General features: G+C 42.7%; 1 protein-coding gene across 1 annotated transcript in view; it reads left to right on the top strand.

Moving 5' to 3' along the window:
• Nucleotides 1-8180: 8180 nt before the first annotated feature.
• Nucleotides 8181-17136, top strand: part of NUBP1 (nucleotide binding protein 1) — a 91424-nt gene continuing 82468 nt past the window's right edge. Inside the window, exons 1-3 of the mRNA XM_018571000.1 lie at nt 8181-8219; nt 8422-8526; nt 13335-13468. Coding sequence (XP_018426502.1) covers nt 8189-8219; nt 8422-8526; nt 13335-13468 — 270 coding nt within the window. The 5' untranslated portion in view covers nt 8181-8188. The remainder of the gene's footprint in view (nt 8220-8421; nt 8527-13334; nt 13469-17136) is intronic.

Raw genomic sequence — 17136 nt, 5'->3', positions numbered from 1 at the left:
GCTCAGTTGTCTGTGTGGCAGTGGGCTCCTCCTCTTGCTGTTGCTGCCTGTGACTGCTCTCCCAGCTACTGTCGGTGCTGTCCGAAAGAAGACATTAGAATGTTAATAATATTATTCTCAATATGTATTGGAAAACAATATCCATGACCCTCATAAACATTGTAAGTGACTTGACTTACCTCCGCATTTCTATACAGGGTATTAAAAATGCAAGCTGATCTGCATGAATATATCGGCTGTGCGCACAGCCAGCCGCTCCACTACGCTGCTCCCTCTCCATGCGCCTGTGCTTCATAAATGCGTCCTTCACGCTTTTCCATTTTGTCTTCATCATGTTAACTGAAAAAAATAAAAATAATTTAACTAATTTTATGTTGCTTTGATTTTTCATTTATTTAGATATTTAGCTACTGGACAGCCATTGGTCAGTCTGCACTATTCGTTCATGATCGGCAAATCTACAGCTAGTAAAATCATCAGAGAAACATGCTGTGCCATCTGGGATGTCCTTCATGATCTAGTGATGTCCAAACCCAACAAGGAGGAGTGGGAGAAAATGGCTCAATTGTTCTGGAAAAACTGCAATTTTCCCAATTGTGTGGGAGCTCTTGACGGAAAACATATCCGTATCATTAAACCAAAGTGGAGTGGTCGTTTTTTTAATTACAAAAAGTTTTTTTCGGTGGTACTATTTGCTGTAGCTGATGCGAATTACTGCTTCAGATACATAGACGTTGGATCATATGGAAGCAGCTCTGACGCAGGGGTTTTCGCTCACTCCCACTTTGCTCAAATGCAGTGGCGTAACCAGAGTTCTGGGCGCCCGGGGGCAGATAGTATGTTTACTATAACTACAATTATGAATGAACAGGAGGGGATATAGATCACTCCCATTCACCCCAACACCTGATACGGTCGGAGTCGGACAGCATACATATTACTGACCTGACCAGTGCAACACCTGTGACTGTCACCCATGAGTCAGGACAGCTGCTATACCCAGGAGTCAGGACACAGACAGACCCCGATCTCCGCCGACTGACTGTTCACACAGGCCTTGCCTTTGACCCCCAGCACAGTGAGTCAGACTCCGAGACTGTGGGAGGAGCCTGCTGCCTGCGTGAGGAGTGACACTACAGGCGGCGCGGCCGCACATACACACGGGCGGCCACGGAGAGAGTCCGAGTCTGACCGGACCACAGCAACAGAGACCCGCCAAATCCCGCAGTGGCATAATAACCGGGGGAGCTCCGTCCGGCGCCCCCCCTCAGCTTAACGCCCAGAGCAGACACACCGGCCGCCCCCCCCGGTTGTTACGCCACTGCTCAAATGCTACGTCTAAATGATCTGGACCTTCCGGGGAACAACACCCTGCCAGGCACCTCTAATCCTGCTATGCCTTTCGTTTTTTTAGGAGACGAGGCATTTGCTCTGAGTGAGCACCTTATGAGGCCATACTCAAGTCGTGGCTGACCCTTGAAAAGAGGGTCTTTAACTATAGACTTACCCGAGCACACAGGGTGGTAGAGTGTGCATTTGGAATACTTGCCAATAAATGGCAATTTCTCCACTCACCTGTTAACCTTAAAGTGGAGAACGCCATCTCTGCAGTGAAGGCAGCTTGTGCCCTACACAATTTTGTTCGGCAGAGAGATGGATTCCTATTTGAGGATTCCTTAATGCATTGCATGGAAACAGCACATTGGACCGCCAGGCGTGGTAACACACTTACGTCTAAATGATCTGGACCTTCCGGGGAACAACACCCTGCCAGGCACCTCTAATCCTGCTATGCCTTTCGTTTTTTTAGGAGACGAGGCATTTGCTCTGAGTGAGCACCTTATGAGGCCATACTCAAGTCGTGGCTGACCCTTGAAAAGAGGGTCTTTAACTATAGACTTACCCGAGCACACAGGGTGGTAGAGTGTGCATTTGGAATACTTGCCAATAAATGGCAATTTCTCCACTCACCTGTTAACCTTAAAGTGGAGAACGCCATCTCTGCAGTGAAGGCAGCTTGTGCCCTACACAATTTTGTTCGGCAGAGAGATGGATTCCTATTTGAGGATTCCTTAATGCATTGCATGGAAACAGCACATTGGACCGCCAGGCGTGGTAACACACAAGGAGCTAGCATAAGGGACCAATTTGCTTCCTATTTCATGTCACCTGAGGGAGAGGTGTCTTGGCAATTGCAAGCTATCTGATCATAACTCCGAATGAATAAAGTATACTGTGTCTTTAAGCTGTTATTTGATTTCTTGTGAATAAAGTGTTTTTTTTCATAACAGTAACTTCTGTCTCGTTTGGTTTATTTATAATTATGGCAACTCACTGCTGTTCGGACTATTCTTATAGATGCCAAACAGCAGTGAATAGCCGAATGCCGCTGAGCGGCATTCGGCTTGGCTGTTCAGCTTGACTGTTCTGCTGGGTCCCTCACAGAGGGACCCAGTAGAACAGAAAAATAGTTAAAAAATTCAAAAAATAGTTAATCGAAAATGATTGTGCTGAGCTAGCAGTGACAGCTAGCTCTGCACAATAGTTTTCGATTGTCCGGCGGCTCTGCTGCCATCCTAAAAAAGACAAACTCCGTGCGCTCTGTGAGCCTCCCGTTCCCGGGCCGTCAAGGAGAGAAACACTGCTTTTTCACTTTTTCCTTTACGAAGCCATGTCAGAATAGAAAAAACAAACAAAACTTATTTGCCCATTGGAATGAATTGCTAGTTTCCTATTGGCTATATCAATTTGCAATAGGCAATAGTAAACTAGCATTGTACCCACCCTCTGCTGATGGAGAACTGCAGCAGAGGGTGGGTACAATGCTACTTTCCTATTGGCTGTTGCAAATTGAAATAGCCAATAGGAATCTAGCAATGCATTCCAATGGGCATAAACGTTTTTTATTTTTCTATACTGACACGGCTCCGTGTCAGAATTAAAATAAAATAAAAATAAACAGTGTTTCTGACCTTTTCGGCCGGGAACAGGAGACTCCCGAAGCGCCCAGGAGAGTTTGCTGTCTGCAGATCAGTGTCCCTGGTTAGCCGGTAAGCAGGGACGCTGATCTCTCTGCAAGTGGGCGGAGCCAGCCGTAAGATCACGGATGGCTCCGCCCAGCTGTCAGAAGCAGGCTGTCGGCCGACCAATCACTGGACGCTCAGCCAGCTTCGGCTTTCAACGCGGCTCAGCAAAGCCGATGCATATGCGCTCGGCTCGACTGAGCCGCTCGGCCACGTTCGGGAGCTATACGTGCTATAGTGAATAGCCCGTACAGCACCCCTTCAGTTCTACTGAACCGAAGGGGTGCTGGGGCAGAAGCTAGCCGAAGGATCGGCCGAAGCTACGGCTAGATCCTTCGGCAGCTAGTGAATAGACCCCAATGTTAAAATAAAACATGAAATCTGCACCACATGCCACATACCTTTTGCTTCTTTCACATTCTGACTGAAAGAACCCCAATCTGTCCATATTTTCTGGCCAATGTCTTCCCATGCCTGCTTCCTGGCCCTGCGGTTCTTATACGCATCGTCTCTCTTATCAAAGATGCAGGGCTTCTCCTGAACCAGCTGATGAAGCTCTCTGTGTCTAGGCCACAATCCATCATGCAAACGTCGTCTGAAGTATGCCTGAAGTCACCCTGGAAGTGTGCCTGGGTGTGGCCTATGCCTGTTTGCATGTGGGGGACGCGTGTTGATCCGCGCATATCGTGAACATGAAACCGCGCAAACGCTTTTATAAGGGTGTTTGCATTGAGATCTATGGAAAAATAAGCGCCGAAATCCGCCCCAAAGAAGCTCCTGTACTTCTTTGGGCGTAGGGTGGTTTCCCGCGCCTTCGTATTCGTGGAAAAACGCCCAGATGGGAACCATGCACATTGAAAATAATGGCATTTCCCTGTTTGAGCGATTTTCCACGAGTACGAACGCGCGGAAAAACGCCCAGGTGGGAACCGGGCCTAAGCAGTAGTGCTTTATAGGAAAGGTGTTCTGATTAGCAGCTATCAGAGGAGGTGTGGTGACAGGTGAGCATTCACACATCTCCTCTGAAACAAATCTGCAGTTTAAACTTGGCGCTGATGCAGAACGCCCTCACATTGGAGGCGTGACCGCATGACACAGAGAAGACACTGCACTTTGCGTCTGCTGTATTGGATAGGTTTGTGGATAGGGAGACTGGCACTGGTAGCTTTGGAGACTGTGGAGGAAAAGGAGGTTGGAGGACAGGCACATGCGACTCTGGATGCTGCAAAGGGAGAAGTATAAGCAGCATTACAAATGGATTACAATATAAACTGTAAATCACACAAGTAAAATGCTTTTTTTTTGTTTTGTGCACACATAGAAAATTGTCACTATTTTATTCCTAGTTAAATTATGCATAAATATCTTTAGCTGGATTTCACATTGGCATGTCTTGTAGAAATAGACAAAAGTTTATTTTTGCACTGAACAGAGTCAGTAGTTCTACAATGTTCTACCGGGAAAGTAACCCAATTCTTTTTTGTTGTTTGTTTCTTGCTAACATTTTCTAAATTCCATACGATGACTCTTTTAAATGGCATTATTTGTTCATGAACAAATCAAGAGTTTAAAATACAAATGTAAAATTCTTCTTTTTTTAAGCTCCAAGTGACAAAAGAAAAAATCCAGCAAAAGATTTGTGTCCTACATTATTTGTTACTGCTACTATTTAAAGCCAATCTTCATCTTATATATTTTTTAAATGTATGCCTTGCAGGTACTTTAAAAATAAAAAAAAGGCTTCTAAGCACTACTTACCTTCCACTGGTCCTGTATTGATAAGGGGCTGAGAACTCCTCCCCAAAAAGAGCCTTGCCGTAGAAGATCTACCTGTCCAATCTAAAAAAATCACAAAGAAGTGTAATTGCCAGGAGGCCCTACTGGTGTGATCTCTAGGTCTGCTGTGTATCCACATGTAGAAAGGAGCTGGAGTAGAACAGAGAGCAGCAAACAGTGCAGAAGGCAGCTAAATCATTCTCTCCAACCACAAGGAGTGTTCTGGCATGAGCCATACCCACTTCCTAGAAAGGTGTCCAGGAAACAGCACAGTTAAAGGACAGAAAGGAAAAACTAGTCCTAAAATGGTGCTCTAAAATGGAGTTGGGCAGGTGCAAAATTCCATACTGGCAGAGTGAAAGTTACTGTTGCTGCCATGTGTAGATAGCTTTTTTGTAAGGAACTGTGTCAAAGTCCAAGTAACCTACAGCCATAGCTACATGACCCTTTGAATACCTTTTTTTCATAAGAAAAACATCTAATTGACTTCATCAGGAATCAGGAAGCTAGCTATCTTCCTGATGAAGTCAATTAGACGTAACACGTAGAAGCAGAGTCAGTGACGTCAGAACGCCTGCAGAGAAAGAGGAGGACAGATCTGACATCCGGGAATGTGATTCTGATACGTGATTTGCTTTGTTTTTATGTGAGTGAAATTTTTTAAAAAAAATAATTTTAATGTATAATGGGTGCGCTATGATTTCCACTTCTGTCTTTGAGAGGTTTTTTTTTTTAGATGAAGTTGGGCTGTCAGTAGAGGAGAAAAACGTTAAGATCAGGATTGGTCTCATCTGAAGGAAGGATCACAGCTTCAAATAGTGTGAGGAAGGAGTTTTACCCTACAAGAAGCGCTTTTAATCAGAGCACTGGTGTTTTTTATGAGCACTTCAGCAAAAAATACCCAAGAAATTACAAGAGTGGGCAGAGTGACGCACAAAGAAAGACTAAGACAACACTTTTTTTTTAGAAAGGTGCCTGCGTTTTGAGTTAATTCATGAACACTTTGTTTCAATTATGTGTTTTACACACCGGCACAGTACGTTTGCCACTTTGTTAGTCATTTTGAGTTTTTTTAGATAATCGCCTTTTGATTTACAAAAACAGTTGATAAGACGATTTAATTTTGAAAAATATCTGAAAAATATAATATATATTTTTTATTTTAATTTTACAATAGTAATGTTCACTATAATATTTGGTTTTCGCACATATTATTTGTTTACTTGTTGGGTGATTGCGCCACTTTACATATTTGAATGATATGATAACATGTGCTGTGCTAATTTATATCACTTTTTAAGTGGTATAAATTTTAAAGTGGAAATTTTTCAAGGGGCAAAAATTTCCAACAAGTGGGAGTAGAGACTTCTTATAGTTACAGAAGGCCATTTTGTTCAAATGCAGAAGGAAATATACAAGGTCATTAGGAGGGGAAATCCCAGTGATCATGAAAATAAGACTCTGGACCCTCTGCCAGTAGGAATACAGCTTAGGGCAGGACCAAAAGAGGCAAAGTAGCATACCATCTGCGGAAGAGCACCACTAGCAAGAAGGGATTGAACCTGGAAAAATTCTGTGCAAAAGGACAGGGCTAAGGTACTGCTGGGATAATAATTTAAAACTGGATCCCTTGATATTCCACACATAATCCCAATGTAGAAAAATAATTACACCCATATTCTTATCAGAAACAGATTAAATATGTTGCTTGGAATGTTTAACCATGATGTTCTACCCATAATCCCAATGTAGAAAAATATTGATACCCATATTCTTATTAGAAGATTTTTAAATATGTTCCTTGGTATGTGTAGCCATGATATTCCACCCATAATCCCCCTGTAGAAAATAATTATACCCATATTCTTATCAACAATGTGTTAAATATGTATGACATGTGTAACCATGATATTGCACCCATTATCCCCGTGTAGAAAATAATTATGCCCATATTTTTATCAGAAACTGTTTAAATATGTTGCTTGGCACATATTCCACCCATAATCCCCATGTAGAAAATCATTATAACCATACTCTTATCAGAAATGGGTTAAATATGTTCCTATATGTTCATTGACATGTGTAACCATACTATTCCACCCATAATCCCCATATAGATAAATAATTGTAACCATATTTCAGTCAGAAACAGATCAAATGTGTTCCTTGGGATGTGTAACCATGATATTTCATCCATAATCCCCATGTGTAAAAATAATTCTACCCATATTTCAGTCAGAAACAGATTAAATGTGTTACTTGGGATGTGTAGCCATGATCATAATATCATAATCATGATATCCCACCCATAATCCCCATCAGGCCCGGATTTCCCACAAGGCCGCCGAGGCCCCGCCTTGGGGCGGCAAAGCGCAGAGGGGCGGCAGCGGTCTGGTTGATGGGGGGGGGGGGCGCGTATTGTGGAACCCGGCCTTGGGGCGGCAGGGAGAGTAAATCCGGCACTGATCCCCATACAAAAAATATTTATATAATTATCTAATCTTACAAATATATCCATTATGCAATTTCAGGAAGTGGATAGTTAAACATTTGCACCTATTTTTTGCAACTTAGTATCAAACACCCAAGAAAAGAACAACATATTTTGAGTTACATTTTAATTTACATGTAAGGGTGCAAAAAGTATACTGACACCTAGTGATTGTGCTGAACATTGCAGCCAATCACCCCATGGCCCATCATCCCAATGTGCTGTTTAGTATGTCCCTGTGAATGCATAAAATGTCAGCGCTAAAGAAATACCTGTAATAAGTAAAATACAAGCACAAAGACCTATTAGTACATGTGATGAGCCAATCTTGGTTACATAGCTTCAAGCATTTGCAGAATGAGGTGTGCTGACTCCAATTAATCTTACAAATATGCTGCCTTTGTTATTCCTTCAGTTATCAGTTTTTTTTCTTCGTGTATCCGATTTTTGACATATTGATATAAAATAGTTTTATAATTTAATATATTGTTAATGAACCAGTTTTCACTCTGGACTAAAGTGCCTGTATATTTGAAAGGTTTTGTCTTTCTACTCAACATGTCAGGAGGAGGTACTCTACTCTCGAGCTCTGGCAGCCATCCTGCATCAAGTCTACTCGTTCCATAATGCACATTTCAGACTCAGACGCAGAAACGAGCTTGGCAAACAACTGGTAAAGCAAGTCACTGTATTTGTTTATAAAGTCGATCAATAATCAAGCAGCTTATTGATAAAACGCATGCAGGTTTATTGATATTGACGATTACACACAAACACAGCGAGTTGGCTGCGAGGTGATTGCGAAACTCTTCCGTAAAAAAAAATGAGGCTTGGAACGCACAAAATCCCGGAAGTAAATTCAAGCCGCTTGCAAACTTTGGTTACCTCACATGGTATCATGGCTGATGTACCAGAAAACGCACCAGAGTGTGAGTTTGAATAAAAGTGTGGGTGTATAAGGGCTTGTGTAGATGCAGCGTACCTTCAGGTGCTTCTGAGCTACATTTCTGCTAGACTGTTGACCTGTATTGGCAGAAAAAAAAAGTTCTGACGGAAACGAAAGCCCCGGTACCCAGGCCCTTAAAACGGTGATTTATTTTACTTTAAGATGCTATTTTCTTTTGGTTACAGACTGTCCTGGCACAGCTAGTGGTGAGGCTGGGAAGAGTTCTGCATGTCAAGGATGTCCCAATCAATCTATATGTGCTTCAGGGGCAGCAGCAGGACCAGACCCAGGTAATCACCTTTGCAATACTAGATCTTTTAGTAAATATGGCCTCCCACCAGTTTTATTATTGTAGAAATATAGCATGTAAGGTTACAAAGATGCTGAGCATTTTGTAAGATATCATTCTTAAAGTACAACTCAGGCTAGGTTCACACCTAACTGTTGAAGTTGTGTTAACACTCTGCATTAACGTGTGCCGAGTTTGGGAACCCATTCAAAATTAATTGGCTGGCAACGTAGCTTTACAGCCCAGAAATCAGGCAGTGCATCGAGAAGAGGCATTGAGGTGCCATATAGAATGAACAGCACCATGATGTCGCACCAATGCAAGTAGTGAGTGGCATCGTGCTTTGCGGTAGCTAGTAATAAGTTTGCAGAAGTCCGCTTAAAACTGACTGCCACAACCTCCTCCTGACCCAATCATTTGTGGGGAGGTGTCACTGCCATCACTGATTGGGTTAGGAGGAGGGGGTGGCAGTCAGAGTTTTGAGTGGGCTTGGGCAAACTGGGTTCGCGCCAAGTACAGCCCAGGGGTGTGGACATTTTTAAAAAAACGACTTGTCCAAGGACTAAAGCGGGGGCCCGATCTACTTGTCCCTCATGAAAATCTACTTGGCCTGATACAAAAAAAGAAAAATAATGTAACCGTATTTAGCAATGCCAAGAAGAGCTTCTCGTTTGTCAGTGCCGTCAGATGACTGCGCTGACCAACGAGTACTTAAATTTTGAGAGCGAAATTCGGATTACAATGGCACAGGTACAGATAGTACACCCATACTGGCTGATAAGAGGGACCGTTCCCTGAAAGGTAAGTATAGCGCCGGGGGGGGGGGGGGATGGAGTCTGGACCAGATTTGTACGGGTAACTCAATTTTTCCAAATTACTTGGGAAAGTGAATTTACCGTTTGGGCCGGGTGCAGACTTGGGCAAGGCCGTGTACGGTTGCTTCGCGGCCTCATTGATTTTAATGGGGTTACATCCGCGTGGTAATCTCTGAATGTTTTCAATCGCGATTATGTGCGATTGCAGGGGCATTATTGCGGCGAGAAACGGCGCAATCTGCCTTGCGCGACTGGTGTGCCATTAAACAATAATGGCACTGCCAGCGTGATCGGCGGTGGTGTGCGATTCTGTGACAGCCCGGCCATCCACACGGTTTTGTGCACGATTGCCATGTGGTAACGGATCGCCCACTCCGCTCACACACACAATGCCCCTAGCATGCTTTTATTCGCATGCAGATGATAGGGATTAGTTTTAATTTTTTAGATTTTTTTTTTTGCTTTTGTAATATTTTTTTAACATTATTTATTTTTATTTTTTACTTTATCGCCTTTTTTTCTTTTTATGTATTTACATTTTTATTTTTCCAATTTTATGTTTAAATTTTTAGGTGTTATATATTTTATTTTTAACTTTTTTTTCACTTGACTTTATTGCTCTCACACAAGGGTAACAAGCCCATGTGTGATTAGCTTTTGGAGGTGACAGGTTCTCTTTATTGACCCTGCCACCTCCAACACAGGAGTTCTAGCACAGCACTGTGCTATTTCTCCTGTGACAGGAAGGCTGCATTCCTGTGTCACTACACACATGGAGCAGAGTAGAGAACCGTTCTCTGCCTTGCTCCGTGCTCTAGAACCTAATTTGCCGTGGTCACAAGAGGGGGGGGACCCCGAAGACTACGGCAAAAAGGAAGCCCACGTGCAGAGAGACAGGCAGCCGGGAGCAGTACACGGCCGCTGGAGATGGGGAGGGGGGAGGAGAAGCGTGATTCAGGTAGGTTACGAGTGATTTTTGGACGGCTGTACAGCCGTTTAAAATCACTTGTACAAGAAGGCTCCCACACTACATTTACCCGTGCTGCTTGCCCGCAGCCGGGCTAAATGTAGAAAGAAACTACTTGCCCGGCGCCCGAAACTGCCTGTACCGGGCGTCGGGCGATAGGAATTCCACACCCCTGCAGCCTCCTCTCTAGTAGTAACGCACATATTAACGTGTGTGTTCCTGCAACACAATAATGTGAAGGGTGACCTAAAGGACTGGTATGACAGTCTAAACAAGTTTAGAATTCTGTTAGTGTGTGATGTATACGCCTCATAAACAAACTTCTGTTACTTTCTTTGACTGAACCAAATCCCCCTTTGTGTCTCACATGCTCCCCCTCCCAGACACTACGGGGTTGATTTACTAACCTTATAAACACACCACGAACGTGTATACACCTCTGCAGTGTGTTCCCTCCCAGCATGATCTATGGGTGGAATCTAAACACCTTTTGTAGTGTGTACACACCCAGCAGGTGTGTTGTGCAAAGCCCTGAAGGAATTCCAAGGTGATGTTGGGTAAATTAGCTCTATGTTGTGTTGCTTGCGTTGATGAATGCAAGGAATGTAAATGCATGAGCTAACCATTTTTGTCTAAACTGTGAAGCAGCATTATATATGCATCATGTGCATGATTTTTCCATATATGGCATTAGTGGAAATATGCTTTTAGAGACTTTTTGGTTGATAAATACGTTTTGCTGTGTGAAAATCACACACACCTGGTGTGTGTTTAGGTTAGTAAATCACCCCCTACAGCTCACAGTTGGAGGGTTTCAGCAATGGAGGCAGTGCTGTAAATCCAGATTGCAATGAGCAGGGAAAGGTGTGGCACAAGGTAAAGGCTACTGAATCTTTAGTGAGTATATTGATAGCTACGCCCCCTGCAACTTTCTTTTAATTCCACTGTAGCCTTAGCAGGCACAGCCTACATGAGTGGCAGCACTTCTCTGAGCAATGCTGCATCGTTGCCATCACAGGAAGCTGCATTAGGTACATTTTCCTGGAAGGCTTCATAGGTATTTGTGGAACTTTTCAGGGGGTCTAATATTCTGTAATGGTTTAATAGCTATATTGCTTCTTTAAGTTAGTTAGTATGTGACATTTTAACATTTAAAAAAACTTTTGTTTAGTGGACATATCATTGATTTTTCAATGTTGATTAATAATGATTTTATTTTTGAAGGCTACCTTCATCTTTCATTATCTATCTTCTAGTTTTTTGTAAGCACAACACCTTGTTTAAACTGATAAAATCCAGATTGTACTAATGTCTGTGCAAAAATTTAAAAATTGCTCCAGTACTAAGGTGGTTAAGGACCACTCACGGCGCCACCAGGCGAGAAGGACATTATGTGACCAGCCTAAATACTGTAGTATTTAAGGGATTTATAAAGGGATTTTTAGAACAGATTTTGAAGGTGAGGGGCACAACAAAAGCTGGAGTTGGGCATTATCCTTTTATTGCCACCGTAAGTAGTATGGCATGGTTGTATGGTACTATATTGGCTGTAAAAATCTGCAATAGCATCCATGTGCTTGTTTTGAAATGTCGGTGGCGGCTCTGCTCTATATAGTAGAAGTGATTAGGGCAGCTGTAAAGCCACCCAGTCACTTTTTTCAGTGCTGAAATGGCTGCCATTGACAACTCTGCTACACCATTAGGATCTCGGCTGTCAGCAGATCACAACAGCTGCAGGTGTAGAATTGTTCTCAGGCAGTTTAAAAAAAAAATTGAGCAGCTCTACCCTCTTGTCTCCAATCCCGCTGCTTAAACCTCAGTGCCTGTTAACGCTTCCGCTGAAGCCTCCACTGAGCAATAGGTAAAAAAAGGCACTCGCAAGGGGAATCTGTCAATTCAGTACTTAATTTGCAAAAAGGCATAACAGCAGCACACAAACAAATGCTTACATGTTTCAGACTCCAAACTGGGCCTTAGGCCTTGTTCACACCAAATGCAGAGCAGATCCGGTCAGGTTTCTGCACACGCAGTGCAGTGGGTTGTGCCGCATTTTGGACGCGTTTTTGATGCGTTCCGGGCCGGATTTGGTAAAAAAAAATAAAAATGTTTTTTTTTTTAAAGTTTAACATGGGCTTTCAGGCACTTGCATGCATTTTTGATGCGTTCCAGAGCAGGTAAAATAGGGCTTGCCGCAGTTTTTTCACCTGCTCTGGATCTGGTCTGGATCCGCACGCTGCGATGTGAACTGGAGGTCAAAATACCATAGGAATACCCAATGTATCAAAACTGCGTCCAATACGCAGTTTTGATCCGGTCTGCACCTGCTCTGGTCTGGATCTGCTCCGCGCTTGGTGTGAACAAGGCCTTAGTTGTAGCCAACGTAGCTATGACTAAGGCCCAGTTTGGGGGCTGAAACATGTAAGTGTTTGTTTGCTGCTGTTATGCCTTTTTGCAAATAAAGTACTGGATGGACGGATCCCCTTGCAAGTGCAGTTTTTTTTATCTATAGGATTGTTCTCAGTTGCGAAGGCCTCTAGGACATGAGACAACTCGGCTGGATATTTATTGGTAATTTCAGACTACATATAATTATTTCTCCTTGTACCACTGAAGCAAAGTTAGTCAGATGTGTTTTACATTTTTTTTTTGCCATTTACAGGGTTTCTCTTATTCAAGTAGAAAAATTATAGATGACATGCAGCACTACAAAGGAGTTGATTTCTGCAACTGGAACAAACGTGTAGCTGGCGTCTATAGGTGTCAGTCAGGTTTAATTTTGTAAATAAAACAAGTAACCTTATTCAATAAAGAGTTCTTATTCTTAAAAAGGCACTAGGGTGTGGCATCAATAGGCAAGCCTGTGATGATGTAACTCCCATGCATTCATGATGGATGTGCATCATCTATGCACTAAGCTTCAGTTTACACTGCACTGTGCATAAGTGCAACAGGCAATGGCACATTTGTTTCTGGCAGTAAGAAAATACAAACTAGTAGCTTCTTAATTATGTGTTGTTGTCATTCTAGCCATAGAAGAGATTAAAGAAAAAATGTCTACAGTGAAACACAAGATTCTGGTACTTTCAGGAAAAGGAGGGGTGGGAAAGAGCACATTTAGTGCTCACTTGGCTCATGGGCTTGCTGAGGATGAAGGCAAACAGGTAAGTCTTGTTTTTAGTCTTTTCACCTTGCTTAAAACTTAAACTGTTTGGCAAAATTATGTATATCCAATATCCAAAAAGTGTGTTTTCTCTAATGCTGTTTTAAAACATCATTTTGCTTAATTAGCAACCCCCCCAATATGACACCGCCTTCCTCCTCCAATCAAATGTGAAAATAGAAGCACATATCTCAGTGCGACATTTCCTACTGCTGTGGCCTGTTCATGGTCAGACAGCATTTGTAGCTTCTTGTGAGCCTGTGATCTGAGTATTATAGTTGTGTGAATTGCAAAGTATTTAACTTTGTTGGAGATCAGCAGTAACTCAAAGGTAGCAAGACAGGTACATCGAGCTATCTATCCTATATCTTGTCAAATTGTGGAATTTTTTTTTTTTTTAGCATATCCATATTCAGACCAGCATAGCTGTTTAAAAGTGGCTTTTAACAAAAAACGCTCTGCATCTTTCTGTAACGTAACAGAGCTCTCTGCTCACCAGAAGACTATAGACCTCCAAATATCTCCAAAATGGGGACGAGATTTGGAGATTAAATTTACTATTGAACAGACCGAAAACATTCTTCTCTCTGCTATATGGTTTCCATCTCAAACACAATTCAGGAGTTTAATTGGTACTACAGGGTCCAGAAGACCACATACATATATACATACATACATACATACATACATACATACCGGACCCCTTTGCTGTCAATGCAACCAACATGAGGGAACTATGCTGCATGTCCTTTGGGAATGCCCGGTATGACAGATTATCTGGGATCAAGTGAATGATCTAACATTAAAACTGACTAGCATAAACTTGGGTAACAATCTTGCAGCCTTCCTTCTTATCCTGACTTCTATTCCCAAAAAAGACTAAAACTCTTCATTAAACCATTGCTGAAAGGGTAGTCCCTTATTTTGGAAACATACTCCCCCTCCCCTCTTAAGCTTGCAGTGCACCAAATTAAATGAAACAAAACAGCAGAACACTCTAGTGTTAAAAAACAAGACCCAACATTGTCCCAAAGCTACTGTTCCCTACGCTTTAACATATCCCTCTAAGCAGTTATTGAAAAGATTTGCAACTAGATCCCTAGAGACTAGCATGAACAGTTCATGCTAGTCTCTGCTAGGTTGGACGTAACCATCTCTCACATCTATAACCATACCCCTTAGCATGATTTGACTGGACTCTCCACCAAATTAAAGATCTCCTCACTATGAAAGGCAGTTGGATTTGAGAATCCATGGTCCTTACCGTCCCAACCCAAATTACTCTGATAAGAGAGACTTTTTTTTTTTTTTTTTAAATGCTTTCCTTGGGACAATGTGTGTGTGTGTGTGTGTGTGTGTGTGTGTGTGTGTAATACTCCTTTAGTATACCGCCTGCATTACCCACCCAACTGCTTTAGTATGCTGTCTACATTTCCCTTCTGCATTAGATGGAGAAAGTGGATTGCCATCTGTGAATACACCAGTTAATTAAGGGCACTATACTATATATAACAAGACATTAAAATTGGGCTCCTCCTTAGATTTTTGGAGCATGCATCAAAGAAGAATTTTTTTGAAAACCTTAAGCCAAGCTCTGAAGGCAATAGACAACCTTAACCCACCAGATTGTCTGCTCTTCAGTGAAAACAGTCCTTGTAAATATTTTTTTTCTCTTGGATCTGCCCACTGGTGTGACCTCAAACTCCCTCCACTCGGCCCTTGGATCATTCTTTTTCCATAGTGCATTAACTACTATCGGCACATGTACAAACTGAAATAGATTTGATTTGGTAAATGCATATGTGTCTCTTTGTGGAGGCAGTCATCTACTTAGAAGAACAGGGCTTTGCTACCTCATGTCAGAGCTGGCACCCTGATGACTGGTGGTCTGATCACTGATGATGGAATATTCAGGAAGCAGCCATAGAGGTGGGCAAACACAGATCCTCAAAATTAATGAAACGGAAGCGGGGAGGTACATGCACATCCTCTGTTACAACATTCTCTTCAGTAAGCAGCACAGCAATTATTTTTTTTTCATTCTATACACAGCTCTACAATAAAATGTTAAACATAAATAATAAATATATTCAAACACCCCACAATGTGCACAAGTGTATCCCTCCTGTAGTGATATCAATTTCAATTAGTCCCATAAAATCACAATGCATGGAGTTCCAGACCGAGGGCGATTGATGGTTATTTTGTATTACTTCCATTGCCGAATAATCGCTCCAACAGTTGTTTCTTTCTCGCCAAGCTTCTTGCCTATAGTCTTATAGCCCATTCCAGCCTTGTGCAGGTCTACAATGTCATCTGTAATAAAAAAGGGTATAAAATTCATTTCAGTACAGCGCTGCATGACGGAATAAATGTCAGTTAAAGTACCGCAGCGCTGAATACTGAAAAATGGCCTGGATGGGAAGGGGGTTTAACACCGCGGATGTCAACTGGTTAACAGCTCTTTGGTCTTGCCATGTTTTGAATGGAAGAAAGAGATTCTGTGGACAGGTGTCTTTTATATACATAACGAGTTGTTGTTAGGAGCATCTTCTTAAAATTGACAGGACTAATCTGTGTACCACATAGCCAGTGTGTGGGAGCCAGAATTATATGGTTGGTAGGGGATCAAATACCTATTTTACTCACTGAACTGCAACTCAATTTATAACATTTGTATCATGTGTTTGTTTTGGATTTTTGGTTGATGTTCTGTCTCTTATCATTTTAAAATACACCTATGATGCAAGTTATAAACACACACACACACACACACACACACTCACTATATAGTGGCGTCCCCAAAAAGTTGTATGACCAGTCTCTCAGTTCCAGATGAAATGTGACCCTGTATTTACCATACTAAGATCAGATAGCGCTTCAGTGCAATGTTGGTGGTCACTCTGCAAAGGGAAAGGGCCTCAGACCATTGATGTAAAGCAGTACCCAGAAACTTCCAAGTATTCCAATCCCAAATGATTAAACCACTTTTCCGACTCAGCTTCCTCCTCCGTATACCAACATATAAACGCAGAAAAAACTAATCGGGGTAAAAACGATTATTACATTTCAATAAATAAGATCAAATGCACTTGCATAAAACCAGGTGAACAAAGGCATATCAAACACCCAGCCCTTCCAAGCAAATGGTCTTACGGTGCTTCAGAGCAACAACTGACTTCACTGTGTTTCGTCTCAATCAACTACCTCAGGAGTGATCTCCGTTCACTTCTGAGGAAGTCGATTGGAAGGAAACATGTTGACTGATCATTTCTTAGGGTGGATTTGCTGATTGTGACACTTGTAGTTTTTGTGGGGAGCCCCATGGAAAGTTTGTCAACTTGGCACAATTGGGAGCAGGGGACTGATGGCTTTCACCCTAGAACAGGAAGTCCTTGTACCCTTTTTTTGTAAATTTCCCTAGGTTCTGAGCAGTGGCGTAACAACCAGGGAGGCAGGGGGGCACTTCCCCCGGGCGCAGGACTGAGGGGGGGCGCCGTCACGACCCCCGCTAAAACGACGAAGCCCCTGGCTCCCTCTCTCTGCCACATTCACCCGGCTGTCATCGGGCGGCCGCTCGCTCCTCCGAGGCCACTGCGAGCGGCCCTCTACAGTGCCTGATTGGAGGGCGCGTCTGCCTGATCCAGCCAGCCCGGATCGCATAGCGGC

This window comes from Nanorana parkeri, unplaced genomic scaffold, assembly GCF_000935625.1.
Source record: "Nanorana parkeri isolate BGI_ZX_2015 unplaced genomic scaffold, ASM93562v1 scaffold1651, whole genome shotgun sequence".
In the NCBI taxonomy this organism is placed as follows: Eukaryota; Metazoa; Chordata; class Amphibia; order Anura; family Dicroglossidae; genus Nanorana; species Nanorana parkeri.
The sequence above is the reverse complement of the archived record's forward strand: the minus strand, read 5'-3'. Positions and strand labels throughout refer to the sequence as shown.